Source organism: Anolis sagrei, chromosome 13, assembly GCF_037176765.1.
Source record: "Anolis sagrei isolate rAnoSag1 chromosome 13, rAnoSag1.mat, whole genome shotgun sequence".
Lineage (NCBI taxonomy): Eukaryota > Metazoa > Chordata > Lepidosauria > Squamata > Dactyloidae > Anolis > Anolis sagrei.
The window spans coordinates 3976106-4004102 of NC_090033.1; the positions used below are offsets into that span (position 1 = coordinate 3976106).

Consider the following 27997-nt stretch of genomic DNA (forward strand, 5'->3'; position numbering starts at 1 on the left):
ACAAAAGGGTGGAAAGGAAAGAGGGAGGAAGTAAGAGGGGGTAAAGAGCTGTGGGAGGGAAGGAGGAAGGAAAGAGAAGAAGGAAGGAAGGGAAAGAAGGAAGAAAGAAGAAGGACAAAAGGGTGGAAAGGAAAGAGGGAGGAAGTAAGAGGGGGTAAAGAGCTGTGGGAGGGAAGGAGGAAGGAAAGAGAAGAAGGAAGGAAGGGAAAGAAGGAAGAAAGAAGAAGGACAAAAGGGTGGAAAGGAAAGAGGGAGGAAGTAAGAGGGGGTAAAGAGCTGTGGGAGGGAAGGAGGAAGGAAGGAAAGGAGGGAAGAAGAGAAGGATAGATGGAAGGAAGAAAGAAGGAAGGAGAAAGAGGGAGATAGGGAAGGAAGGATGAAAGAAGGGAAGGCGAAAGTTGCAGGGAAGGAAGAAGGAAGGAGAAAGAGGGAGATAGGGAAGGATGAAAGAAGGTAAGGCGAAAGTTGCAGGGAAGGAAGGAAAGAGAGAAGGAAGGAAGGAGAGAATGGTGTATGTGAGAGAGGGGGGGCCCCATCCCTACCCCTTACCAACTCCACAGCAACCATTCTAGTTCAAGAAAGTTTATTGGTATAAACATCTTCCAATAGTCTTTTCAAAACAAAAGGAAAATCCTCAGACTCGCATACACAGACTCACTCTCTCAGACATACGTACACAAACACAAAGAGAGAAAGAAGCTTTGGCATAGCATGTGGGAAAATTTGATAAAAAAAAACTAAGACTTTTTTTTTATATTTCACACAACATTTTTGTTTTCAATTATTATTTTTTTTAGAAAAAAAAGGGGAGTAAAAATACAAGACCTTTGGAAACAAATAAATAGAGTTCGTAGGAAGAAAGGAAAATTACAAACAGGACAAAAACTCCACAAAGTCCTGGCTCCATACAACGGAGCCAAATTCATGTATGTGTCTTTTGTCAACGGCGGAGGGAGGCGAAAGGTAAAGGACAGTCACCACGGCCGCCAGACGGTTTCGCCGCGCTCCCCGCCGGCTTGGGAGACGGGCGCTAAGCTCCCTCCGAAGGATGTGAGACCTTGCACCGGGGAGACGGAAGGAGTTGCCGTCGAGCCGCCAGAGGGAACGGGCATGTTCGCGTTGGCGTAGAGAGGAATCACCGGCCCGCTGCCCGGCGGGAAAGCTGGGTTAGGGATGAGGAAAGCGAACTGGCCGTCGGTCGCCGGCACCAGCTGAAACCCGCCGTAGACCTTCGGGGACATGCTTTCGCCGGGGTTGAGTTTGCACGGCACGGGCATGGCACCGCCTTGGGCCGCCGGGCCCGGCATCTGGACGTGCAGGGGTTGCGCCATATGCGCCGGCTGCCCGGTGGCGGCCGGAGGTGGCGGCGGGGGTGGCGGGTAATTCATGGCCACGATCTGGCCCAGGCATGTGGAGAGGTGTCCTAGGAGGCGGCCGCGGACTTCGGTGTTCACGCCCTCGCAGGTGGAAAGGAAACGGGTGACTTCGTTCATGCATTCGTTAAATCCGGCACGGTATTTGCCCAGAACGGTCGGGTCGGCACTCAGTGCGGCTGCAGGAAAGAAAGGGAGAGGGAGGGATTAAGAGCTGGAATCATTCAAAGCCTTTCTAAGCCTCTTGTGGGGGTCAATTCCTCCCCCTTCCTTTCCCAAGCAAAATCTGTGAACTAGATGCCAGCTCTGGCATTTCTCCTCCTGGGTGGACACGTTTTTGCAGTTGGCTTTCTCAGGGATTGGCTGACTCACCGCTCCCCGTGTTGCAAGCGGGCTTTGGTGACGGAGGACCTGGATTTGAATCCTTTGTTCAGCTGCAAGGCTTTTTGTGTGGACTTAGGCCATGGTTTCTCAACCTTTCAAAGCCGGAAATGAAAGGAGAAGCCTTTGCCCAGTGTTTCTCGACCTTCCAAAGCCAGAAATGAAAGGAGAAGCCTTTGCCCAGTGTTTCTCGACCTTCCAAAGCCAGAAATGAAAGGAGAAGCCTTTGCCCAGTGTTTCTCGACCTTTCAAAGCCGGAAATGAAAGGAGAAGCCTTTGCCCAGTGCTTCTTGACCTTCCAAAGCCGGAAATGAAAGGAGAAGCCTTTGCCCAGTGTTTCTCGACCTTCCAAAGCCGGAAATGAAAGGAGAAGCTTTTGCCTAGTGCTTCTGGACCTTCCAAAGCTGGAAATGAAAGGAGAAGCCTTTGCCCAGTGCTTCTCGACCTTCCAAAGCCGGAAATGAAAGGAGAAGCCTTTGCCCAGTGTTTCTCATCATTCCAAAGCCGGAAATGAAAGGAGAAGCCTTTGCCCAGTGTTTCTCATCATTTCAAAGCCAGAAATGAAAGGAGAAGCCTTTGCGCAGTGCTTCTCGAACTTCCAAAGCCGGAAATGAAAGGAGAAGCCTTCGCCCAGTGTTTCTCAACCTTCCAAAGCTGGAAATGAAAGGAGAAGCCTTTGCCCAGTGCTTCTCGACCTTCCAAAGCCGGAAATGAAAGAGGAAGCCTTTGCCCAGTGCTTCTCGACCTTCCAAAGCCGGAAATGAAAGGAGAAGCCTTTGCCCAGTGCTTCTCAACCTTACAGAGCCGGAAATGAAAGGAGAAGCTTTTGCCTAGTGCTTCTGGACCTTCCAAAGCTGGAAATGAAAGGAGAAGCCTTTGCCTTTGTTTATGTTTGTGTGTCTCATTGTACTGCATGGTTTCTCAACCTGGGGGTCGGGATTGTGAGGGGGTTTCAGAGGGGTCGCCCAAGACCACCAGAAAACATATCCATCATTGTTTGATTCCACAGTGCTCTCTGGATTGTAGGTGAACTATAAATCCCAGCAACTACAACTCCCAAATGACGAAATCAATCCCCCTCCCCAGCCCTACCAATATTCACATTTGAGCGTATGGGGTATTTGTGCCAAATTTGGTCCAGCGAATGAAAATTCATCCTGCAGATCAGATATTTACATTATGATTCATAACAGTAGCAAAATTACAATTCTGAAGTAGCAACAAAAATAATGTTATGGTTGGGGGGTCAACACAACATGAGGAACTGTATTAAGGGATTGCTGCATTAGGAAGGTTGAGAACTACTCTTCTAGGCTGTACATTGATACGTATAGCTTCCTGAAAAATCCTTTCTAGTTGTTGTAGTTGTAGTTGCTGGGATTTATAGTTCATCTACAATCAGAGCATTCTGAACTCCACCAATGATAGAATTGGGCCAAACTTGGCACACCGAAATCCCATGGCCAGGAGAAAATAGTGGAAGGGCTTGGTGGGCATTGACCTTGACTTCGGGATTTGTAGTTCACCTACATCCAGAGAGCACTGTGGACTCAAATAATGATGGATCTGGACCAAACTTGGCACGAATATTCAATATGCCCAAATATGAACATTGGTGGAGTTTGGGGGAGAATAGACCTTGACATCTGGGAGTTATAGTTGCTGGGATTTATAGTTCACCTACAATCAAATAATGATGGATCTGGACCAAACTTGGCACGAATACTCAATATGCCCAAATGTGAACATTGGTGGAGTTTGGGGGAAAATAGACATTGACATTTGGGAGTTGTAGTTGCTGAGATTTATAGTTCACCTACAATCAAAGTGTATTGTGAACCCCACCAATGTTAGAATTGGGCCAAATTTGGCACATAGAACTCCCACAACCAACAGAAAATACTGGAAGGGTTTGGTGGGCATTGACCTTGAGTTTGGGAGTTGTAGTTCACCTACATACAAAGTTCTTTATACTTCATTCTTTGCTTTCATGCTGGGCTTCTTTCTCATGCAGATAAAGAGATTCGCTCTCACACCGAAGTTACACAGGAGCTTCACACAGTAGTTCTTTTACACACATGAGGGTCTTCAACCTGGGGCTTCCTTTACCAAAGATTCTCAGTGTTAGTTGGCCTTCCTGCTAACACTGAGGCCTATCTCACACTGAGGCCTTTCTCACACTGAGGGCTCTCTCAGACTGTGACATAATAACTCAAAAACCGCTGGACTAATCGCCACCAAATTTGGACACAAGGCACCTACTAATCCAAGGAGTGACCATCACTCAAAAAATCGATTTTGTCATTTGGGAGTTGTAGTTTCTGGGATTTATAGTTCACCTACAATCAAAGAACATTCTGAACTTTACCAAGGATAGAATTGGGTCAAACTTGGCACAGAGAACTCCCATGACCAACAAAAAATAGTGTGTTTTCTGGTGGTCTTTGGTGACCTCTCTGACACCTTCCATGATCCCCAAGTTGAGGAACATCAACTTAGGCGAACCCTAAGGTGAGGAGATGGGAAGGAGAGAAGGCAATCTGTTTTGGGGATGGCCTTTGACCAGGAAGTTGTGGTTTCAAGTCCCAAAGAGCCACTTTGCCCCGGATCTGCCACTCACCTGTCATCTGGGCTCGTTGGAGATTTCGCAAGTGCTTGACGGTCATTTCCAGGATGTCTGCTTTCTCCAACTTGGAGTGCCTGGAGCTCTGTAGGAGGAAGCAAAGGAGCAAGAGATGAATGAAGGGTTTTGCTCTATTTGGGTGTGTGGGCAATTAAAGACAATAGAGTCGTCAAGTGTCGGGTGCATGCCTCAAAACCATCCTCATTACATCAGGCTGCCTGAGGCTAATTAATTAGCATCTGGCTCTTATCTCCTTCCCACCGTCCTTGCATTGCTTGAGGTCACAGAGCTCTTAGGACCATAAGATGCCAACTACATCTCTATTGACAGGCAGAAGAAGATGGGGAGTCCTTTCAGCCCTTTCCTAAATCACCGGTCAACCGAAAGGTCGGCGGTTCGAACCGGGGGGGGGGGGGGGGAGAAGGGTGAGCTCCCTCTCTCAGCTCCAGCTTCCCATGTGGGAACATGAGAGAAGCCTCCCACAAGGATGGTCAAACATCAAAACATTTGGGCAACATCTGGGCATCCCCTGGGCAACGTCCCTGCAGACGGCTAATTCTCTCACACCAGAAGCGACTTGCAGTTTCTCAAGTCGCTCTTGACATGAAAAAAGTACATGTTATTATTATCTTATTATCAGTATTATTATTATCAATATTAAGTGTTATTGTCCTAAATGTGTATGTATATATATTATCATCATCATCTTTTGTGTTATTGTTATACATAATAATAATATATTACTATATTATATTAAATATTATTATATATTAATATTATATTTGTGTTATTGTTATAAATGTAATAATACTAATATATTCTTATATAATGGTATTATATTATTATCTTTTGTGTTATTGTTTCAAATGCAATGATATTATTATATAATAATTATTATTCTATTATTATATATTATATATATAATATTATTATGTTTTGTAAGTCTTATTATTCTAAATGTAGTAATATTATATTATCTCTTGTGTTATTGTTTCAAATGCAATGATATTATTATATAATAATTATTGTTTTATTATTATATATTATATATATAATATTATTATTTTTTGTAAGTCTTATTGTTCTAAATTGATAGTAATATTATCTTTTGTGTTATTGTTTCAAATTCAATATTATTATTATATAATTATTATTATTCTATTATTATATATTATATATATAATATTATTTTTGTAAGTCTTATTGTTCTAAATGTAGTAATATTATATTATCTCTTGTGTTATCGTTTCAAATGCAATATTATTATTATATAATAATTATTATTCTATTATTATATATTATATATATAATATTATTATTTTTTGTAAGTCTTATTGTTCTAAATGTAGTAATATTATATTATCTCTTGTGTTATTGTTTCAAATGCAATGATATTATTATATAATAATTATTGTTTTATTATTATATATTATATAATATTATTATCTTTTGTAAATATTATTGTTCTAAATGTGATAGTAATAATATTATAAATAATATATATAATAAAAATAATTATAATATAATAATAATATTGTATTTAAAACAGTAACACAAAAGATAATAATATAATACAACAATTATATAATATATATTAGTATTATTACATTTATAACAATAACAAAACAATATTAATGTATACTATTATTATTACATTTATAACAGTACTTACAAAAGATGATAACATAATATAATATATTATTATTATTATCTTTTGTAAGTCTTATTGCTCTAAATGCAAATACTGATGTATTTTACTTGTATTGTATGCACTCTCATGACCACTACAATGTGCTGCCCTGTAATCCGTCCCGAGCCCCTTGTGGGAGAGGGTGGCACGATATAAACAAAGTGGACGCCCAGTTGGGCTCTCCCACTTACGTCTTTCTTCAAGGCGTCCAGGATGAGAGTCTTGAGCTGGCCGAGGCTCTCGTTAATCCTGGCCCGGCGGCGCTTTTCCATGATGGGCTTGGAAGACTGTGGAGTGGATTGGGGAGGAGAGAGAAAGGGGAGACGTTGAGGCATCAAGACTATGCAATCCAGAGGGCATCTCAATTCCCAACCCAACCCTATATGGGTTTCCTCAGCCTTGCAATCCAGAGGGCATCTCAAGAGGGTTTCCTCAGCCTTACAATCCAGAGGACATCTCAATTCCCAACTCAATCCTCTATGGGTTTCTTGTTAGCTGTGCAAACCAGAGGGCATCTCAAGAGGGTCTCCTCATCCTTGCAATCTAGAGGGCATCTCAATTCTGAACCCAACCCCATATGGGTCTCCTCAGCTTTGCAATCCAGAGGGCATCTCAATTCCCAACCCAACCCTATATGGGTTTCCTCAGCTTTGCAATCCAGAGGGCATCTCAAGAGGGTTTCCTCAGCCTTACAATCCAGAGGGCATCTCAATTCCCAACCCAATCCTCTATGGGTTTCTTGTTAGCTGTGCAAACCAGAGGGCATCTCAAGAGGGTCTCCTCATCCTTGCAATCTAGAGGGCATCTCAATTCTGAACCCAACCCCATATGGGTCTCCTCAGCTTTGCAATCCAGAGGGCATCTCAATTCCCAACCCAATCCTATATGGGTTTCCTCAGCCTTGCAATCCAGAGGGCATCTCAATTCTGAACCCAACCCCATATGGGTCTCCTCAACTTTGCAATCCAGAACTCTGAACACAATCCTATATGGGTCTCCTCAACCTTGCAATCCAGAGGGCATCTCAATTCTGAACCCAACCCCATATGGGTTTCCTTAGCTTTACAATCCAGAGGGCATTTCCATTCTAAACCCAATCCTGTATGGGTTTCCTCAATTTAGTAATCCAGAGGGCATCTAATTTCTGAACCCAACTCTATATGGGTTTCCTCAGCCTTGCAATCCAGAGGGCATCTCAAGTGGGTTTCGTCAGCCTTACAATCCAGCCTTACAATCTTAATTCCCAACCCAATCCTCTATGAGTTTCCTCAACCTTGCAATCCAGAATTCTGAACACAATCCTATATGGGTTTCCTCAAGCTTGCAATCCAGAGGGCATCTCAATTCCCAACCCAACCCTATATGGGTTTCCTCAGCCTTGCAATCCAGAGGGCACCTCAATTCCCAACCCAGTCCTCTATGGGCTTCCTCAACCTAGCAATCCAGAGGGCATCTTAATTCCAAACCCAATCCTCTATGGGTTTCTTGTTAGCTGTACAATCCAGAGGGCATCTCAAGAGGATTTCCTCAACCTTGCAATCCAGAGGGCATCACAAGACGGTTTCCTCAGCCTTACAATCCAGAGGGCATCTGAATTCCCAACCCAATCCTCTATGGGTTTCCTCAACCTTGCAGTCCAGAGGGCATCTCAATTCTGAACTCAATCCTATATGGGTCTCCTCAGCCTTGAAATCCAATGCGCATCTCAGTCCTGAACCCAATAGTCTATGGGTTTCCTCAGCCTTGCAGTCCAGAGGGCATCTCAATTCCGAACCCAGCCCTATATGGGTCTCCTCAACCTTGCAATCCAGAATTCTGAAGCCAATCCTCTATGGGTTTCCTCAGCTTTGCAATCCAGAGGGCATCTCAATTCTGAACCCAACCCCATATGGGTTTCCTCAGCCTTGCAATCCAGAGGGCATCTCAGTTCCCAAAACAATCCCAAACTGTGAATTGTTAGCCTTGCAATCCACATTCCCAGTGAGGTCCAGACACCCTTCTCCTTCGACCATGGCTCTGGCCATCGATCTCAATGCTTAAGGATGAGTCCTCGCCTTGTTACTGGATTGTTTACACTATTTCCCATCCCAACATCCTGCCTCCTGGACTCAAGGTAAGCTAAGATGCCTTCTCTGGGGCTTTTGCAGCCCCAAAGCCAATATCTCTCACTCCATTCCTCCCTTTTGGACCCCAAAGCAAGCTAAGATGCCTTCTCTGGAGATTTTGCAGCCCCAAAGCTAACATTTCCCACTCCATTCCTGCCTTTTGGCCCCCAAAGCAAGCAAAGATGACCTCTCTGGAGGGTTTGCAGCCCCAAAGCTAACACTTCCTACTCCATTCCTCCCTTTTAGACCCCAAAGCAAGCAAAGATGCCTTCTCTGGAGCTTTTGCAGCCCCAAAGCTAACACTTCTCACTCCATTCCTCCCTTTTGGACCCTAGGATGACCTCTCTGGAGATTATGCAGCCCCAAAGCCAATATCTCTTACTCCATTCTTCCCTTTTGGACCCCAAAACAAGCTAAGATGACCTCTCTGGTGGGTTTGCAACCCCAAAGCCAACATATCCCTCTCCATTCCTGCCTTCTGGACCCTAGGATGACCTCTCTGGAGGGTTTGCAGCCCCAAAGCTAATACTTCTCACTCCATTCCTCCCTTTTGGACCCCAAAGCAAGCTAAGATGACCTCTCTGGAGATTTTGCAGCCCCAAAGCTAACACTTCCCACTCCATTCCTGCCTTTTGGACCCTAAGATGACCTCTGTGGAGCTTTTGCACCCCCAAAGCAAGCAAAGATGACCTCTCTGGAGCTTTTGCACCCCCAAAGCTAACACTTCCCACTCCATTCCTGCCTTTTGGACCCTAAGATGGAGCTTTTGCAGCCCCAAAGCAAGGAAAAATACCTTCTCTGCAGGGTTTCCAGCCCCACAGCTAATACTTCCCCCTCCATTCCTCCCTTTTGGACCCTAGGATGACCTCTCTGGAGCTTTTGCAGCCCCAAAGCCAATATATCCCTCTCCATTCCTGCCTTTTGGACCCTAAGATGACCTCTCTGGAGCTTTTGCAGCCCCAAAGCAAGCAAAGATGCCTTCTCCTGAGGGTTTGCAGCCCCAAAGCTAACACTTCCCACTGCATTCCTCCCTTTTGGACCCTAGGATGACCTCTCTGGAGATTTTGCAGCCCCAAACCCAATATCTTTCACTCCATTCCTCCCTTTTGGACCCAAAGCAAGCAAAGATGCCTTCTCTGGAGGGTTTGCAGCCCCAAAGCCAATATCTCTCACTCCATTCCTCCCTTTTGGACCCTAAGATGACCTCTGTGGACCTTTTGCACCCCCAAAGCAAGCAAAGATGCCTTCTCCTGAGGGTTTGCAGCCCCAAAGCTAACACTTCCCACTCCATTCCTCCCTTTTGGACCCTAGGATGACCTCTGTGGAGCTTTTGCACCCCCAAAGCAAGCTAAGATGCCTTCTCTGGAGGGTTTCCAGCCCCAAAACTAACACTTCCCACCCCATCCCTCCCTTTTGGACCCTAAGATCCCTTCTCTGGAGGGTGTCCAGCCCCAAAGCCAATATTTCCCACTCCGTTCCAGCCTTTTGGACCCAAAGCAAGTGAAGATGCCTTCTCTGGAGGGTTTCCAGTCCCAAAGCCAATATATCCCTCTCAATTCCTGCTTTCTGGACCCTAAGATGCCTTCTCTGGAGCTTTTTGCAGCCCCAAAGCAAGCAAAGATACCTTCTCCTGAGGGTTTGCAGCCCCAAAGCTAACACTTCCCACCCCATCCCACCCTTTTGGACCACAAGATGACCTCTCTGGGGGGTTTCCATCCCCAGGAGTGGTAGAAGACCCTTCTTTCCATGCCCTCCTTGCTCACCTTTCTGTGCTCGCTGGCACTCTTGGGCTTGTCGGGGGTCTGGCTGGAGCTGGCCGGAGCCCCCGCGATGGGGGAGGCGGTGGGCTTCTCCATGGTATCCGCCGGCATCCTGCTCTCGATCCGGGTTTGCGCCCTTTCCAAACAGGACTCCAAATGCGGCTTGGAAAGAGCCGTGCAGAGGGAGGGAGGACTGAAGGGCAGGAGTCAGAGGCGGAGTGTCTCTCTGTCTGCGGCTCCCCCTTCCCTTTTATAGCCGGCGGCGGATCCCAATTCGTGTGAAACCTTCTCCACATTCTTTCCCACACTCCGGGCAGCCAATCCCAGGCCGGGCTCTCCCCTCCGTGGACAGCGATTGGACGGCGCCCCCGCGAGCTGTCAGTCACGCGCTGGGCTTCCTCTCACCCCCCCCCCCCAGGATAAGCCCCTCTCCCCATATATATAATATATATACATATATGTATTCATATCTCTAGGTATCTCCAGATCTGTTCCTCTCCCACTCAGAGGAGCCCAGGAGGAAGGAATTCCACGTCCCGTCCACCCGTGGAAAAAGAAAAGGTGTGCCAAGCAAACAACAACAACAACAAGAACTACAATAATAATATAACTATAATAATAATAATTTAACTATAATAATAATAACAACACAATAATAACAACTATAAAAGCAATAATAATAACACAATAATTATAGCAAGTATAATAATAGCAACACAATAAGTATAATAATAATACCCCAATAATAACCCAATAATAATAATAACTATAATAATAACAACCCAATAATATTAACAACCCAATAACTACAATAATAATAATAATAATAATAATAATAATAGCAACTTGTTGTTGTTCATTCGTTCAGTCGTCTCCGACTCTTCATGACCTCATAATAGCAACTACAATAATAATAATAACCCAATAAAAATAATAATAGCAATCCAATAACTATAATAGTAATAACCCACTAATTATAACAATAATAATAACAACCCAATAATAATAATACTTATAATAATAACAACCCAATAATAATAACAACTATAAAAACAATAATAATAACCCAATAATTATAGCATCTATAATAATAACAACACAATAAGTATAATAATAATACCCCAATAATAACCCAATAATATTAACTATAATAACAACCCAATAATAATAACAACCCAATAACTACAATAATAGTAATAACCCAATAAAAATAATAATAATAGCAACCTAATAACTATAATAATAATAACCCATAAATTATAACAATAATAATAGCCCAATAATAATAATAATAACCCAATAATAATAATAATAATAATAATAATAAAAACAATAATAATAACCCAATAATCATAGCATCTATAATAATAGCAACACGGTAAGTATAATAATAATACCCCAATAATAACCCAATAATAATAACAACCCAATAACTACAATAATAATAATAACCCAATAAAAATAAAAATAATAGCAACCCAATAACTATAATAATAATAACCCACTAATTATAACAATAATAACAACCCAATAATAATAATAACTATAATAATAACAACCCAATAACAACAATAATAACACAATAACAACAATAATAGTAATATAACAACAACAATTCTTTATTGATTAGTCAATTTTGACCATATCAAAATAGTAATATAACTATAATAATAACAACCCAATAATAATAATAATAATAATACAACCCAATAACAACAACAACAATAATATAACTATAATAATATAGCTATTATAATAATAAAACAATAACTATAACTATAATAATAAGAACCCAATAAAGATAATAACGATAATAATAACTGTAATAATAGTTATTATATTATATTATTACATTTATATTATTTATTATATTATTATTTATTATATTATAATATTATTTCATTTTTATTATTTTATTATATTTATATTATATTACTGCAATTGTAATTTTTTATTGTTTTATTGCTACATTATAATATTATGATTTATTATATTATCATTTCATTAGTATTATTTTATTATATGTATATTACTGTAATTATATTATTGTTTTATTGCTATTATATTAAAATATTATATTAACATTATATTGTTAATTATTTTTATATTATAATTATTATATTACAGTCTATTATTATTATTATTATTATAGCAGGCGCACTGTAGATGCGTTAAGGCCCTTCTAGACAAGCCCTATCTATTATCCCAGGCTGTGATCCCTATGCTTTTGTGTTTATTAATAACATTATATTGTTATTAATTGTTATTTATTATATTATTATTTTATTATATTACTATAACTATAATTATATTATTAATTTATTGCTATTATATTATATTAACATTGTATTATTATTATTTTAATATTTTGTCATTATATTATATTATAATTATTATATCACAGTGTATTATATTATTGTTGTTGTTGTTGTTATTATTATTATTATTATTATTATTATTATTATTATTATTATTATTACAGCAGTTAAGGCCCTTCTAGACAGTCTCTATCTATCACCCCAGGCTCTGATCCCTATGCTTTTATGTTTATCCCGGATTATATTGCAGTGTGGACTCCAATAATCCGGTTCGAAGCCCTTCTAGACAGTCTCTATCTGTCATCCCAGGCTCTGATCCCTATGCTTTTGTGTTTACCCCGGATTATATGGCAGTGTGGACGCCAATAACCCGGTTCGAAGCCCTTCTAGACAGTCTCTGTCATCCCAGGCTCTGATCCCTATGCGTTTGTGTTTATCCCGGATTATATTGCAGTGTGGACTCCAATAATCCGGTTCAAAGCCCTTCTAGGCAGTCTCTATCACCCCAGGCTCTGATCCCTATGCTTTTGTGTTTACCCCGGATTATGTTGCAGTGTGGACTCCAATAATGCGGTTCAAAGCCCTTCTAGACAGTCTCTATCTATCATCCCAGGCTCTGATCCCTATGCTTTTGTGTTTATCCCGGATTATATGGCAGTGTGGACTCCAATAATCCGGTTCAAAGTGGGGAAGAGAGACAGAGAGAGAGACAGAGTGTGGACTCCAATAATCCGGTTCAAAGTGGGGAAGAGAGAGAGAGGGAGTGGACTCCAATAATCCGGTTCAAAGCCCTTGTGGTCTGTATCATCCTAGGCTCTGATCCCTATGCTTTTGTGTTTATCCCGGATTATATTGCAGCGTGGACTCCAATAATCCGGTTCAAAGCCCTTCTAGACAGGCTCTATCATCCCAGGCTCTGATCCCTATGCTTTTGTGTTTACCCCGGATTATATGGCAGTGTGGACGCCAATAACCCGGTTCGAAGCCCTTCTAGACAGTCTCTGTCATCCCAGGCTCGGATCCCTATGCGTTTGTGTTTATCCCGGATTATATTGCAGTGTGGACTCCAATAATCCGGTTCAAAGCCCTTCTAGGCAGTCTCTATCACCCCAGGCTCTGATCCCTATGCTTTTGTGTTTACCCCGGATTATGTTGCAGTGTGGACTCCAATAATGCGGTTCAAAGCCCTTCTAGACAGTCTCTATCTATCATCCCAGGCTCTGATCCCTATGCTTTTGTGTTTATCCCGGATTATATGGCAGTGTGGACTCCAATAATCCGGTTCAAAGTGGGGAAGAGAGACAGAGAGAGAGAGAGACAGAGTGTGGACTCCAATAATCCGGTTCAAAGTGGGGAAGAGAGAGAGAGGGAGTGGACTCCAATAATCCGGTTCAAAGCCCTTGTGGTCTGTATCATCCTAGGCTCTGATCCCTATGCTTTTGTGTTTATCCCGGATTATATTGCAGTGTGGACTCCAATAATCCGGTTCAAAGCCCTTCTAGACAGGCTCTATCATCCCAGGCTCTGATCCCTATGTTTTTGTGTTTATCCCGGATTATATGGCAGTGTGGACTCCAATAATCCGGTTCACAGTGGGGAAGAGAGACAGAGAGAGAGAGAGACAGAGTGTGGACTCCAATAATCCGGTTCAAAGTGGGGAAGAGAGGGAGAGGGAGTGGACTCCAATAATCCGGTTCAAAGCCCTTGTGGTCTGTATCATCCTAGGCTCTGATCCCTATGCTTTTGTGTTTATCCCGGATTATGTTGCAGTGTGGACTCCAATAATCCGGTTCAAAGCCCTTCTAGACAGGCTCTATTATCCCAGGCTCTGATCCCTATGCTTTTGTGTTTATCCCGGATTATATTGCAGTGTGGACTCCAATAATCCGGTTCACAGTGGGGAAGAGAGACAGAGAGAGAGAGACAGAGTGTGGACTCCAATAATCCGGTTCAAAGTGGGGAAGAGAGACAGACAGAGAGAGAGAGTGTACTCCAATAATCCGGTTCAAAGTGGGGAAGAGAGAGAGAGAGCGAGAGTGGACTCCAATAATCCGGTTCCAAGCCCTTGTGGTCTGTATCATCCTAGGCTCTGATCCCTATGCTTTTGTGTTTATCCCGGATTATGTTGCAGTGTGGACTCCAATAATCCGGTTCAAAGCCCTTCTAGACAGGCTCTATCTATCATCCCAGGCTCTGATCCCTATGCTTTTGTGTTTATCCCGGATTATGTTGCAGTGTGGACTCCAATAATCCGGTACAAAGCAGGCAAAGTGGGGAAGAGACAGAGAGAGGGAGAGTGAAATGTATCATCCCAGGCTCTGATCCCTATGCTTTTGTGTTTAACCCGGATTATATGGCAGTGTGGACTCCAATAATCCCGTACAAAGCAGGCAAAGTGGGGAAGAGACAGAGAGAGAGTGAAGCAACAGCAGCAGCAGCAGCAGCTGTCCCGGCACGCGAAGCCCGCTTAGGGCAGGCAGCCAATCAGGGCGAGGCGGCAAGCCAAGCGGCTTGCCATTGGCTGCCAGCTCCGGGAGCTGTCAATCATCTTACTCCCCTCCCCCTCCCGCAGGGCTCCAGCCGCAGCCAGCTGTTCTCGTGCCTCCCCCGAGCCACCCGATTGGCCCGCTCCCTCGCGCGCGCCCGCCGCTTCCGGTCTCGCCTCGCTCGCGCCAGGAGCACGTGCCAGGAGCGCGCTTTCTGAGGAGAGGGCGGGGGGAGGGGGGGTAAGGCTCCCTCGCGCCAGGCAGGCAGGCAGGCGCGCATGCGCACGGGCGCACTTTCCACTGAGGGAGAAAGAAGAGAGAGACAGAGAGAGAGAAGCCAAACTTCCCTGCTGGGCTGCCAAGCCAAAAAGGCTGAAGAAGAAGAAGAAGGGAGGAGGAGGAGGAGGGAAAGGGAGGGAGGGAGAGATTGAGGAGAGGCCACAGCCATGGGAAAAACACGCCTCTCGCTCCCAATCCCGCCTCCTCAGGAAAGTTTAACCCTCTGCCTTGGTGAGGGCCTGGTCAAAATGGAGCAGCGTCCTTGTATCTAAGGCTACAAGGCCCACAATCCCTGTATTTAAGGTCACAAGGCCCAGAATCACTGTTATCTAAGGCTACAAGGCCCAGAATCCCTGTATTTAAGGCTACAAGGCCCATAATCACTGTTATCTAAGGCTACAAGGCCCAGAATCCCTGTTCTCTAAGACTACAAGGCTCAGCATCCCTGTCTTTAAGGCTACAAGGCTTACAATCCCTATCTCTATGGCTACAAAGCTCAGCAATCTTGTTATCTAAGGCTACAAGGCCCACAATCCCTGTCTTTAAGGCTACAAGGCCCACAATCCCTGTATCGAAGCCTATAAGGTCCACAATCCCTGTCTTTAAGGCTAGAAGGCCCAGAATCCCTGTATCGAAGAAGGCCCAGAATCCCTGTCTTTAAGGCTACAAGGCCCAGAATCCCTGTTATCTAAGGCTACAAGGCTCAGCATTCCTGTCTCTAAGGCTACAAGGTCCACAATCCCTGTCTCTAAGACTACAAGGCCCACAATCCCTGTTTCTAAGGCTGCAAGGCCCAGAATCCCTGTCTGTAAATCTACAACGTCCAGAATCCCTGTATCGAAGCCTATAAGGCCCACAATCCCTGTATTTAAGGCTAGAAGGCCCAGAATCCCTGTATCGAAGCCTATAAGGCCCACAATCCCTGTCTTTAAGGCTATAAGGCCCAGAATCCCTGTATCGAAGCCTATAAGGCCCACAATCCCTGTCTCTAAGGCTACAAGGCACAGGATCCCTGCTATCAAAGCCTACAAGGCCCAGCATCTCTGTATTTAAGGCCATAAGGCCCAGAATCCCCGTCTCTAAGGCTACAAGGCCCAGAATCCCTGTCTCTAAGGCTACAAGGCCCAGAATCCTTGTATTTAAGGCTGCAATGCCCACAATCCCTGTTATCTAAGGCTACAAGGCTCAGCATCCCTGTTATCTAAGGTTACAAGGCTCAGAATCCTTGTATTTAAGGCTGCAAGACCCATAATCCCTGTCTCTAAGGCTATAAGGTCCAGAATCCCTGTATGTAAGGCTACAAGGCCCACAATCCCTGTCTTTAAGGCTACAAGGCCCAGCATCCCTGTTATCTAAGGCTACAAGGCCCAGAATCCTTGTATTTAAGGCTGCAAGGCCCAGAATCTCTGTCTCTAAGGCTACAAGGCCCAGAATCCCTGTTATCGAAGCCTACAAGGCCCAGAATCCCTGTCTCTAAGGCCCAGAATCCCTGTTATTGAAGGCTACAAGGCCCAGAATCCCTGTTATCTAAGGCTTCAAGGCCCAGCAACCCTGTATCGAAGACTACAAGGCCCAGAATCCCATTCAGGATGCTGGGATGTGTTGTCCCAATGAGGGAGCTTTCCTTAACATGGCCCAGCATCCCTGTTATCTAAGGCTAAAAGGTCCAGAATCCCTGTACTTAAGGCTACAAGGCCCAGCAACCCTGTATCGAAGGCTACAAGGCTCAGAATTCCATTCAGGATGCTGGGATGTGCCCTCCCAATGAGGGAATCTATTATTCTATTCACAGAAGTGGTTCTCAAGATAGAATCATAGAACTATAGGTTAGAAGGGACCCCCAAAGGCCATCCAGTCCAACCCCCTGCCATGCAGGAGAAGTACAATCAAAGCATCCCTGACAGATAGCTTCATGGCAATAACAATAAAGCTAAACATGCAATCATAATATAATATAGCAATAAAAAAAATAATTGTGACAGTAATATAATATTAATATAATAAAATAATAATGAAATAATAATAATATAATAAATCATAATATTATAATCCCTCCTATTTGAATAAAGACTACTTAATGCTTACTGCTTGTTTACTATGTTCTTATTTTGGTATCTTTCTCTTTCCCCAAGGAAGCCAAGGACATGTTGCGGGCTGCGTTCGTGTTTTTTCCTTCTCGCAACAACCCTTTGAGGTAGGTCATGGATTTGGACTTTTGTGTCCTGACTATATTTATGTTCCTTCAAGCTGCCTTCCAGTTTATGGTGATGCTATGAATTTCGCAGGGTTTCCTTAGGTAAGGAATACTCAGAAGTAGTTTTGCCAGTTCCTTCCTCTGAAACATAGCAGCTAGTATTCCTTTATGGCAGTGTTTCTCCACCTTCCAAATTCTGCAACCCCTTGATACAGTTCCTCATGTTGTGGTGACCTCCAACCATAACATTATTTTCCTTGCTACTTCACAACTCTCATTTTGCTCCTGTTATGAATCGTAATGTAAATATCTGATCTGCAGGATGTATTTTCATTCACTGGACCACATTTGGCACAAATACCCAATATGCCCGAATTTGAATAGTGGTGGGGATTGGGGATTGGTTTTGTCATTTGGGAATTGTAGTTGCTGGGATTTATAGTTCACTTACAATCAAAGAGCATTCTGAACTCCACCAACGAATGGTATTGACTCAATTTTGGCACACAGAACTCCCTTCACCAAGAGAAAATACTGGAAGGGTTTGGTGGGCATTAACCTTGAGTTTGGGAGTTGTAGTTCACCTACATCCAGAGAGCACTGTGGACGCATGCAATGGTGGATCTGGACCAAACTTGGCACAAATACTCAATTTGCCCAAATGTGGGGGAGTTTGGGGGGAAAAAACCTTGACGTTTTGGAGTTTTTGCTGGGTTTTATAGTTCACCTGTAATCATTAGGAACCCCACCAACCCCCATGACCGAAAGAAAATACTGGAAGGGTTTGATGGGAATTTACCTTGAGTTTTGGAGTTGTAGTTCACCCACATCCAGAGATCACTGTGGACTCAAACAATGATGGACCTGGACCAAACTTGGCATGAAAATCCAATATGCCCAAATGTGAACACTGGTCGAGTCTGGGGAAAATAGACCTTGACATTTGAGAGTTGTAGTTGCTGGGATTTATAGTTCACCTACAATCAAAGAGCATTCTGAACCCCACCAAGGAAAGAATTGGGCCAAACATCCCACACAGAACCCCCATGCTTTGAAGGGACTTGCTAATGCGAGCCAATCTTACACACTCTCCCTTGCCTGCTGCCATGTGCGAAGCACGCCTGCTCTCCCCTCCCCATTTGGAGTTTCAGAAACAGCCCTCCTCTTGGCTGAGAAGCCAATCACAGCAGGAGGAGAGTTTTTGGTGGGAGGATTTGCCGTCTATTTCCAAAACGGAAGAGAAGGACTGGCAGAGAGATCTTCAGCCGTTTCTGCCAAAGGGGTTCTTAAGACCATCAGAAATATGTGTATTCTGATGGTCTTTGGTGACCTCTGAAACCCCCTTGTAACCCCTCCCCAGAGGTCCCGACACCCAGGTTGAGAAACAATATAATGAGGCATACAAACATAAACAAAGGCAAAGGCTTCTCCTTTCATTTCCAGCTTTAGGAGGTCAAGAAACACTGGGCAAAGGCTTCTCCTTTCGTTTCTGGCCTTGGAAGATCGAGAAGCACTGGGCAAAGGCTTCTCCTTTCATTTCCGGCCTTGGAGGGTTGAGAAACACTGGGCAGAGGCTTCCCCTTTCATTTCCGGCTCTAGAAGGTCGAGAAACACTGGGCAAAGGCTTCCCCTTTCATTTCCGGCTTTGGAAGTTCGAGAAACACTGGGCAAAGGCTTCCCCTTTCATTTCCGGCTTTGGAAGGTCGAGAAACACTGGGCAAAGTCTTCCCCTTTCATTTCCGGCTTTGGAAGGTCGAGAAACACTGGGCAAAGGCTTCCCCTTTCATTTCTGGCTTTGGAAGGTCGAGAAAGACTGGTGTAAGTTCACACAAAAAGATCTTCAGCCTTTTCTGCCAAAGGAGTTCCTAAGACCATCAGAAATATGGTCTTTGATGACCCCTCTGAAACCCCCCCTCGACCCCCAGGTTGAGAAACGCTGCTTTATGGCCTCCCATCTAAGTGTTAACCAGGACTGATTATGCTTACCTTCCCTGGTTGAGTGGGATCTGGGTTAAGAAATATTATTACCCGTATTTTCATATCATACTGATGCATTAATTGTTGAAATATCTGTCTGCCCATCTATCTGTTCACCTATCAACCCTGCCTTTCCTGAAAGCAACCTTTCTTTCATACAGACAACCATTTGCTATGGTTTGCATGTAGCTTTTGGGCAAGCATTAGCAATGACTATATATTGGAAAAGGTGGCAGAAAATTGCATCCTTTTTTCTGTCTTCAATTTCTCCTGAACAATTAATGCCAGGGAAATGTCTGAGAAAGGGAGAGACTGAAAGAGGAAAGCACAACAGTGCCACCTTGAGGCAATATGCAAAGTAATGTCATGCAGAAGTGGTATTATTTACCATATATACTCGAGTATAAACCGGGCTTTTCAACCTTTTTTTAAAGGCTGAGAAAGCCCCTCTCGGCTAACACTCAAGTCAAAATTATTTCTTATTTTACTCTGTTATTGTTATTATTACATTTATTATTCTACTCTATTTATCATTACATAATATTATTTTCCTCTGTTTATATTTTATTCTATTTATTATTATTACACTTACTATTTTACTCTTTATTATTATAATTACACTTATTGTTGTATCACTATTATTTTGCTCTATTTATTAATATTATTTTATTAAATGTATTATTTTTCTCTATTTATTGGTATTACACTTATTATTTTACTCTATTTATCATGATTACATGTATTATGTTACTCTATTATTATTACACTTATGATTTTATTCTATTCATTATTATTACACTTATTATTTTACTCCATTTATTATTATTTTATTACATTTATTATTTTACTCTGTTTATTATTAATATTACTTGTATTGATTTACTTTATTTATTGTTATTACATTTATTATTTTTCTCTATTGATTATTACATTTAACCCTAACCCTAACCCTAAGCCATACTCTATTATGGCTATTATTAGCGTGGAAGCAAAGAAGGAAGTATAAAGAACTTGATTCGTGTTATGGAAACCTTGTTCTTGTAAATAGTGCTACCATATTATTTTGCTACGAAATATGGAAGAGATAACATCCGGCCATAGGTTTTCAAATTCTTGTGTGTTACTGTTTATTAATTACTTGCTTGGGGACCCGGCGCTGCCTGGGTTATTACAGAAAGTGAGTAATGGCGGTTCTGTATGCCAAGTTTGGTCTTTATTGGTCATTGGATGATGGTTGCATTGTTTTCAAGAAGTCAGTGAAGGTACTTGAAGTCCCATCATCCATGATCCACCCTCCTTCAAACAGTAGTAGGATATAGAGTGGGTCATGGGGGCTCTGTGTGCCAAGTTTGGTCTTGATCAGTCATTGGTTCAGAGTTGCAGTGGTTTCAGTAAGTGAGTAAAGGTACTGCAAGTCCCATCATCCATGGCCCACCCTCCTCCAAACTGCAGCAGGATGTAGAATCATAGAATCATAGAATCATAGAGTTGGAAGAGACCTCATGGGCCATCCAGTCTAACCCCCTGCCAAGAAGCAGGAATATTGCATTCAAATCACCCCTGACAGATGGCCATCAAGCCTCTGTTTAAAAGGTTCCAAAGAAGGAGCCTCCACCACACTCCGGGGCAGAGAGTTCCACTGCTGAACGGCTCTCACAGTCAGGAAGTTCTTCCTCATGTTCAGATGGAATCTGAGTTGGTCATGGGGGCTCTGTGTGCCAAGTTTGGACCTGGTCTGTGATTTGTAGGGGCTACAATGTTCTGTGGAAAGTGAATCAGGTGAAGGTACTGCAAATCCCATCATTTGTGGCCCATCCTGCCCTAAACCTCACCAGCTTGTAAAGTTGGCCATTGGGCCTCTGTGTGCCAAGTTTGGTCCTGATCCGTCCTTGGTGTGGGCCACAGTGCTCTAAGGAAGTGAGTTAAAGTACTGCAAGTCCCGCCATCCATGGTCCATCCTCACTCAAACTGCACCAGAATGTAGAGTGGGTCTTGGGGCGGGGGGACGGGTCTGTGTACCAGGTTTGGTCTTGTTCTGTCATTGTTGGGGGCCACAAGGTGTTTTGGACTTCAACTCCAACCATTTCTGACAGCTTCAGGCCCCTTTCCTTTTCCCTCTGCTACCTCGGAATGTTGAGGGTGGCCAATCAGAGACCATATGCAAATAGTACCACAGTGGCAGCCAATCAGAATGCTGCCACCTACACCTCCCGTCCTCCGCATACAAACACTGACTTTTATTATAGACATAGATTGTTTATAGGTGATTTATATTAATTGTATTGCATTTATTGTTTTTGTTTATTGCTTTTGTTTATTGGGCTTGGCCTCATGTAAGCCGCTCCGAGTCCCTTGGGGAGATGGTGGCAGGATATAAATAAAGATTATTATTATTATTATTATTATTATTATTATTATTATGTTTGTGTTCTTTTTATCACTTTGGGCTACTGGTGCTGGGTCACGCTGCTACTGATAAGTTACTCTGCTCTACATTTATGTTGGGGGGGGGGGTCTTTTGTTAAGAAGCCCACTTGTCCAACACACACAGCCTGAAAAACTCACAGCAACCCAGTGATTTCGGCCATGGAAGCCTTCGATCTCACATGTTTTCCTTTGCAGTTCCACTCAAACCGCCTTTGTTTTGGACAATCTATGCCCAGACTTGCCTAGTGGTTAAATTCAAAAAAACTACCACCTGGATAGTACAGTAATTGTGAAAACACAACTTGATTTAACTTTAGGAATTTGACGGACACCCGTCCTCCTTTTCCAGGTCTCCTTGTTCCCATGGATAAGTAGGGACATGCTATTAACCCAATTGTTTGTGTTGGATTAGATTCCCAAGAACACAAGAACGCTGCTCCGAACGGAGGTCGAAGAGACCCCCTTCCACCCCCTTTGATCTATAAGCCTCATTTTATTGGAGTGGAGCTTCTACTATTTTTTCTTTCTTCCTTCCTTCCTTCCTTTTTAAAAAAAGGATAGACTCAAAAGCTTACAGCTGGGGCAAGAAAAATATATGAAAAGACTCAGATCTATTGGGGTTTGAATGCACGTTTTTGTTTGACTCTGACTCTTTGACAGGTCTTGCTCCTCCTGAAATGCTTTGTTTTGTGGGGCTGTTGTTCCTTCTGAGCATTTTCCAAGATGGCTTTGTGTGTTGTTTGTGTGTGTCTGTTTGCTTGCACGAAACAGAGAAGACCCTTTGCTGTTTTGTACTTCTGGAGTATTTGCCAGATTTGTCATTATGAGGCACTGGAGGAGGAAGTATGTGTCAGAAATATTAAAAATTAACGAGGTACGAGGTATGAAAAGGCTTCAGTTTGATAGGAGAGGCCTCAGTGTGAGGTACACCTCAGTGTTAGTAGGCCTCAGTGTGAAGTAGGCCTCAGTGCTAGTAGGCCTCAGTGTGAGGCTGGCCTCAGTTAGTAGGCCTCAGTGTGAGGTCTTGACCTAGAATCATAGAATCAAAATCATAGAATCCTGCTACAAAACAGGAGCTTTTTTGTTGAGTTCTAGGGCCAGAGAAGCAGATGTCGGAAACAGAAGAATGGCCTGCCTCAGGGGAGCGTGCTTTCTCCATCCATGTTCAACATCTACACAAATGACCAGCCACTGCCAGAAGGGACAGAGAGCTTCATCTATGCTGATGATCGTGCCATCACCGCTCAAGCAGGGAGCTTTGAGATGGTAGAACAGAAGCTTTCCAAAGCTCAAGGTGCTCTTACTGCCTATTACAGGGAAAACCAGCTGATCCCCAACCCATCTTTGCTTTGTTCTGTTAGAAATGTAATATAATTGACTGGTTGATCTGACACGACAAATAAATAAATAGAATCAAAGAGTTGGAAGAGACCTCATGGGCCATCTAGTCCAACCCCATTCTGCCAAGAAGCAGGAATATTGCGTTCAAATTACCCCTGACAGATGGCCATCCAGCCTCTGTTTAGGGTTTTATAATAATATAAAACCCTAAACGGTTCCAGCACAGCTTGCCTGTCCGAATGTATCTCCTTCTACAACCCCCCCCCCCCCCCCACCACCACCACCACCAAGGACCTTAAGATCATCTGGAGAGGTCCTGCTCTTAGTCCCACTGCCATTGCAGTTGCACTTGGTGGGAACCAGAGATAGGGCCTTCTCGGTGGTGACCCCTCGGCTGTAGAACTCCCTCCCTAATGAGATCAGATTTGCCCTCTCCCTCACGACCTTCCGGAAGAAGCTCATTCCTGGTTATGGGATCAGGCGTTCACAAAATAGATGGTTTTAATGGACCTTTTAGCTGATGGCAATTGATTGATTTGGAAGACAACGTGAAACAGCAAACTGTTTTTAATAATTGTTTTTAATGTAGGTTAATAGTATATTATGCTTGTTTTATTATTTGGCACCAAATGGTTCCTGTTGGTAGTCTCCCTGAGTCCCTCTTTGGAGGCAAGAAGGATGGGATAGAAATGCTCCTAATCAATCAATCAATCAATAAATAGGCCTCAGAGTTAGTACACCTCAGTGTTAGTAGGCCTCCATTTGAGGTAGGCCTCAAAGTTAGTATGCCTCAGTGTTAGTAGGCCTCAGTGTGAGATAGACCTCAGAGTTAGTACGCCTCAGTGTGAAGTAGGCCTTAGCGTTAGTAGGCCTCAGTGTGAGGTAGGCCTCAGAGTTAGTAAGCCTCAGTGTGAAGTAGGCCTCAGTGTTAGTAGGCCTTCATGTAAGCCGCACGAAGTACCCCTCGGGGAGATGGAGCGGGGTATAAATAAAGTATTATTATTATTATTATTATTATTATTATTATTATTATTATAGGCAGGCCTCAGAGTTAGTAGGCCTCAGTGTGAAGTAGGTCTTAGTGTTAGTAGGCCTTAGTGTGAGGTAGGCTTCAGAGTTGGTACACCTCAGTATGAAGTAGGTCTCAGTGTTAGTATGCCTCAGTGTGAAGTAGGCCTCAGAGTTGGTACGCCTCAGTGTGAAGTAGGCCTCAGTGTTAATAGGCCTCAGTGTGAGGTAGGCCTCAGAGTTAGTAAGCCTCAGTGTGAAGTAGGCCTCAGTGTTAGTAGGCCTTCATGTAAGCCGCACCAAGTACCCCTCGGGGAGATGGAGCGGGGTATAAATAAAGTATTATTATTATTATTATTATTATTATTATTATTATTATTATTATTATAGGCAGGCCTCAGAATTAGTAGGCCTCAGTGTGAAGTAGGTCTTAGTGTTAGTAGGCCTTAGTGTGAGGTAGGCTTCAGAGTTGGTACACCTCAGTATGAAGTAGGTCTCAGTGTTAGTATGCCTCAGTGTGAAGTAGGCCTCGGTGTTAATAGGCCTCAGTGTGAGGTAGGCCTCAGAGTTAGTAGACCTCAGTGTTAGTAGGCCTCAGTGTGAGGTAGGCTTCAGTGTGAAGTAGGCCTCAGTGTAAAGTAGGCTTCAGAGTTAGTACACCTCAGTGTGAAGTAGGCCTCAGTGTTAGTAGGCCTCAGTGTGAGGTAGGTCTCAGAGTTAGTACACCTCAGTGTGAAGTAGGCCTCAGTGTGAGGCAGGCCTCAGAGTTAGTAGGCCTCAATGTGTGAGAAGCCTAGCATGAGAAGGTCTGGTGTGAGAAGGCTTTGGTTCTCCTGGACACACAGAAACATGGTTAACCTGGAAGGCTCCGAACAGGATCCACTCTGGCACCACGAGATGCAGAGCCAACCTTAAAAAATGGGGCCACAAAGTGGAATCCATGACATGCGACTGCATAGAAGAGCAAACCACAGACCACGTACTTCAATGCAATCTGAGCCCTGCCACATCCACAATGGAGGACCTCTTCACAGCCAAACTGGAGGCACTCCAAGTAGCCAACTTCTCATGCTCCTAATCAATCAATCAATAAATAGGCCTCAGAGTTAGTACGCCTCTGTGTGAAGTAGGCCTCAGTGTTAGTAGGCCTCAGTTTGGCATTTAGTATCATGCCAATTTTTTAAACTTGGTTTGTATTTTTAAATACATTAAAACTGCACCCCAATTTGCTTCTGAATATCTTTGGTTTTGAATTAATCATTTTCTAGATATTACTAGGGCTGGGCAACCACGGAAAAATTTGTTTCTAAACTCGATTCGTTTTTAGGGGGTTTTTACGTTTCGTTTTTTAAAAGAATTCCGAATTTTTTCTTTAAAAAAGTTCGATATTTACAAAATTTCAGAAATTACGAAACAATTTCGAAACAATAACGAATTGATTCGTTAATGGCGGACGCGATTGCGCAATATGCTAAAAAAACCTCCAAATGGGACAGGGGGAACTTCTGAAGCTTCCCTCTCCTTCTGTTGTTGACTGTTGGTATGATAATTTATTTTTTATCACTGATAAAACAAACAACAACCCTAAAACTTGCACCAGACATACGGAAATAATAACGAAACAATTTCGAAACAATTTCGAAACAATTTCAAAACAATTACGAAACAATTACGAAATAAATTTTAAAAATTCGTTTCGATTTTTAGTTGCTCCTGAATGGTTCAATATCGCTTCGTTATAAAAAAAAAATAACGAATTAATAATGAATTACGAAATTAACGAACGAAACCGCCCAGCCCTAGATATTACCATTTTATCTCTTGCTCCCACCCATGCCTAGAGAGGCATGGGTGGGAGGCCCACTTTGTTAAGCACATGGGGACATGCAGGCCCCTAATGCTTGCTTTTTCAGATTCCTTCGCATGCTGGAAGGACACGTCCTGCCCCTTAGCAAATATAATTAAGGAACAGTATCTGCGGAAGGCCTACGCCAGGAGATTTTCTCCCCGAAGCCTGTTTAATACAGATGTAATTGACTCTGTTTTCTGCCTTTCGCGCACAGTTTGCACCGGTCCCGCTTCTATTATTCATCAGCAAATTAACTGGGGACCTCCTGAAAAGGACTTCTCCGTCCGGGAGGGCTCTTGGAGAATGGAGCTTTGGGTTGTGTTAAATGTGGACATCGCCACTCGCCTTTCTCGCCTCCTTTTTATCTCTGCCGCCTTTTCAAATGTGTTCTCAAGCTGGGGAAAAGTCAGCAAAGATGCGTTTCGGCAAAGTGGAGGGGGCACGGTTAAAGAAGCCTACATCTGTTTCGTTGAGGAGGTCAACGCAGCCAACGTTGGGTTCTCTTCCTTTCTCTTTCTCTCTTTGGAATAACATTCTGTCAAAGCCTCAACTTTGCAACTTCCCTTTAGGTTTCTCCGTGACCCTAGGTCAGGCATGGGCAAACTTGGGCCCTCTAGGTGTTTAGGAATTGTGGGAGTTGGAGTCCAAAACACCTAAAGGGCCCAAGTTTGCCCATATCTGCCCTAAGTGCTTCAGGGGTGTGTGTGCGATGGGCAGAGGCGGCCCTAGGTAATTTTAACGTTAAACAAACAGTATTTTGGCACACGCCCCCCAACCAGTCACTGATATATATTTTCTGTTCGTCGTGGGAGTTCTGTGTGCCATATTTGGTTCAATTCCATCATTGGGGGAGTTCAGAATGCTCTTTGATTGTAGGTGAACTATACATCCCAGTAACTACAACTCACATATGTCAAGGTTTATTTTCCCCCAAGAGCACCTCAAGAGCACCCCTGGGCAACATCAAGTATACTTTGAATGCTTACTTTGCGTAATGGTTGAACCACCCCTGGCGATGGGTAGGAAGAAGACTAGAAAGAGAGTAAGAGAGAAACTATATTGGGTTGTTGTGAGTTTTTCAGGCTGTCTGGCCATGTTCCAGAAGCATTCTCTCCTGACGTTTCGCCTGCATCTATGGCAGGCATCATCGGAGGTTGTGAGGTCTGTTGGAAACTAGGATAATAATAATAATAATAATAATAATAATAATAGTAATAATAATCTTTATTTATACCCCACCACCATCTCCCCAGTGGGGACTCGGAGCGGCTTACATGGGGCCAACCCCGGACAACATATTACAGCGGAATAAAACCAAAAACATAGAAAATGAGGTTTATATACCCATGGGATGTCCAGGGTGGGAGAAAGAACTCTTGTCTGCTTGAGGCAAGCGTGAATGTTGCATTTGGCCACCTTGATTAACATTGAATGTCTTCTTACCACCCGGGGGGAATCCTTTGTTGGGAGACGATTAGCTGACCCTGATTGTTTCTTATCTGAAGCTCCTCTGTTTTTGAGTGTTGCTCTTTATTTACTGTCCTGATTTGAGAGTTTTTTTTTTAATACTCTTGTTCTTTGGAGGCAAATGTGAATGTTGCATTTGGCCACCTTGATTAGCACTGAATGTCTTCTTACCACCTGGGGAATCCTTTGTTGGGAGATGATTAGCTGGCCCTGATTGTTCCTAATCTGAAGTTCCACTGTTTTTGAGTGTCGCTCTTTATTTACTGCCCTGATTTGAGAGTTTTTTTTTTAATACTCTTGTTTGTTGGAGGCAAATGTGAATGTTGCATTTGGCCACCTTGATTATTTATTATTATTTATTTATTTACAGCTTTTATATTCGCCCTTCCCACCCTGCAGGGGTCTCAGGGCGGATTACAGTGTACACATATATGGCAAACATTCAATGCCAATTTTTGACTTACAAACATATACAGACATACACAGAGGCTATTTAACTTTTTCTGGCTGCCAGGGGAGCTGTCGCTTTCATCGTCCATCTGCGACGCTGATGAAGCACTTCCGCATTCCCCGCATGCTTCCCCGCTGGAATGCTTTGCTGGAGTCTTCTTTATGGCCTCATAAATTAGTTAATTTAGCCTCCCCACACTTTAAGGTGGTACCTAATTTTCGTACTTGACAGATGCAACTGTCTTTCGGGTTGCAAAGGTTGACAACAG

At 43.2% G+C, this 27997-nt stretch overlaps 1 protein-coding gene across 1 annotated transcript; it reads right to left on the reverse strand.

Annotated features, from left to right (window-relative positions):
* Nucleotides 1-566: 566 nt before the first annotated feature.
* On the reverse strand, nt 567-10211 carry HES4 (hes family bHLH transcription factor 4). The gene is made up of 4 exons (XM_060758984.2): nt 9936-10211; nt 6259-6354; nt 4375-4462; nt 567-1552 (listed from the first exon to the last, which is right to left on the reverse strand). Exons 1-4 carry the CDS (start codon nt 10041-10043, stop codon nt 975-977), a joined length of 870 nt encoding a protein of 289 aa, XP_060614967.2. The 5' UTR covers nt 10044-10211; the 3' UTR covers nt 567-974.
* Between the last annotated feature and the right edge of the window lie 17786 nt (nt 10212-27997).